The sequence below is a fragment of the Penaeus monodon genome, chromosome 30 (genome assembly GCF_015228065.2).
Source record: "Penaeus monodon isolate SGIC_2016 chromosome 30, NSTDA_Pmon_1, whole genome shotgun sequence".
Lineage (NCBI taxonomy): Eukaryota > Metazoa > Arthropoda > Malacostraca > Decapoda > Penaeidae > Penaeus > Penaeus monodon.
Window position 1 is genome coordinate 4,384,552 of NC_051415.1, and position 454 is coordinate 4,385,005.

At 52.9% G+C, this 454-nt stretch overlaps 1 protein-coding gene across 1 annotated transcript in view; it reads right to left on the reverse strand.

Annotated features, from left to right (window-relative positions):
* Positions 1–48: 48 nt before the first annotated feature.
* LOC119592274 overlaps positions 49–454 on the reverse strand; it is a 12,942-nt gene continuing 12,536 nt past the window's right edge. The window contains exon 9 of the mRNA XM_037941104.1: positions 49–300. Coding sequence (XP_037797032.1) covers positions 49–300 — 252 coding nt within the window. The remainder of the gene's footprint in view (positions 301–454) is intronic.

Below are 454 nucleotides of genomic sequence, written 5' to 3' on the forward strand. Positions count from 1 at the left end.
ACAGCACAAAACGAACTACTCGACAGGCAAAACCACGAAGCTACGCCCCTACGTCTGCCGAAGGGCGCAGAGGAACCTCCAGTGGAGACTAAACTCGGCGAGGAAGATAAGCGCAGCTGTTCCTAAGCCGAAGCCCAGAAGCATGAGAGGCCCTTGCATATGCCTCACGGTAAGTGCCCTGGGTCCGTCCTCGAGGTGTTCCGTCCCTTGGTCGTTCTTCTTCTGCTGTTCTTGCTTCCTGCTGCTCTCTCGCCTTGCTTTCTCGATGAGGTCTTCTACCCATTTGTTGTACAGGCCGCTCTGGAAGGGGAGAAGGCAGGGTCTGGGTGGGGTTGCCCCCATTACCGCTAACCTTGCGAATGCGATGATGGAGCCCCGACTTCGAATTAGTATTTCCGTAACTAATTTTTAAATCATAACGGCTGTACTGCGATCTTGTAAGTTTATTTACGTG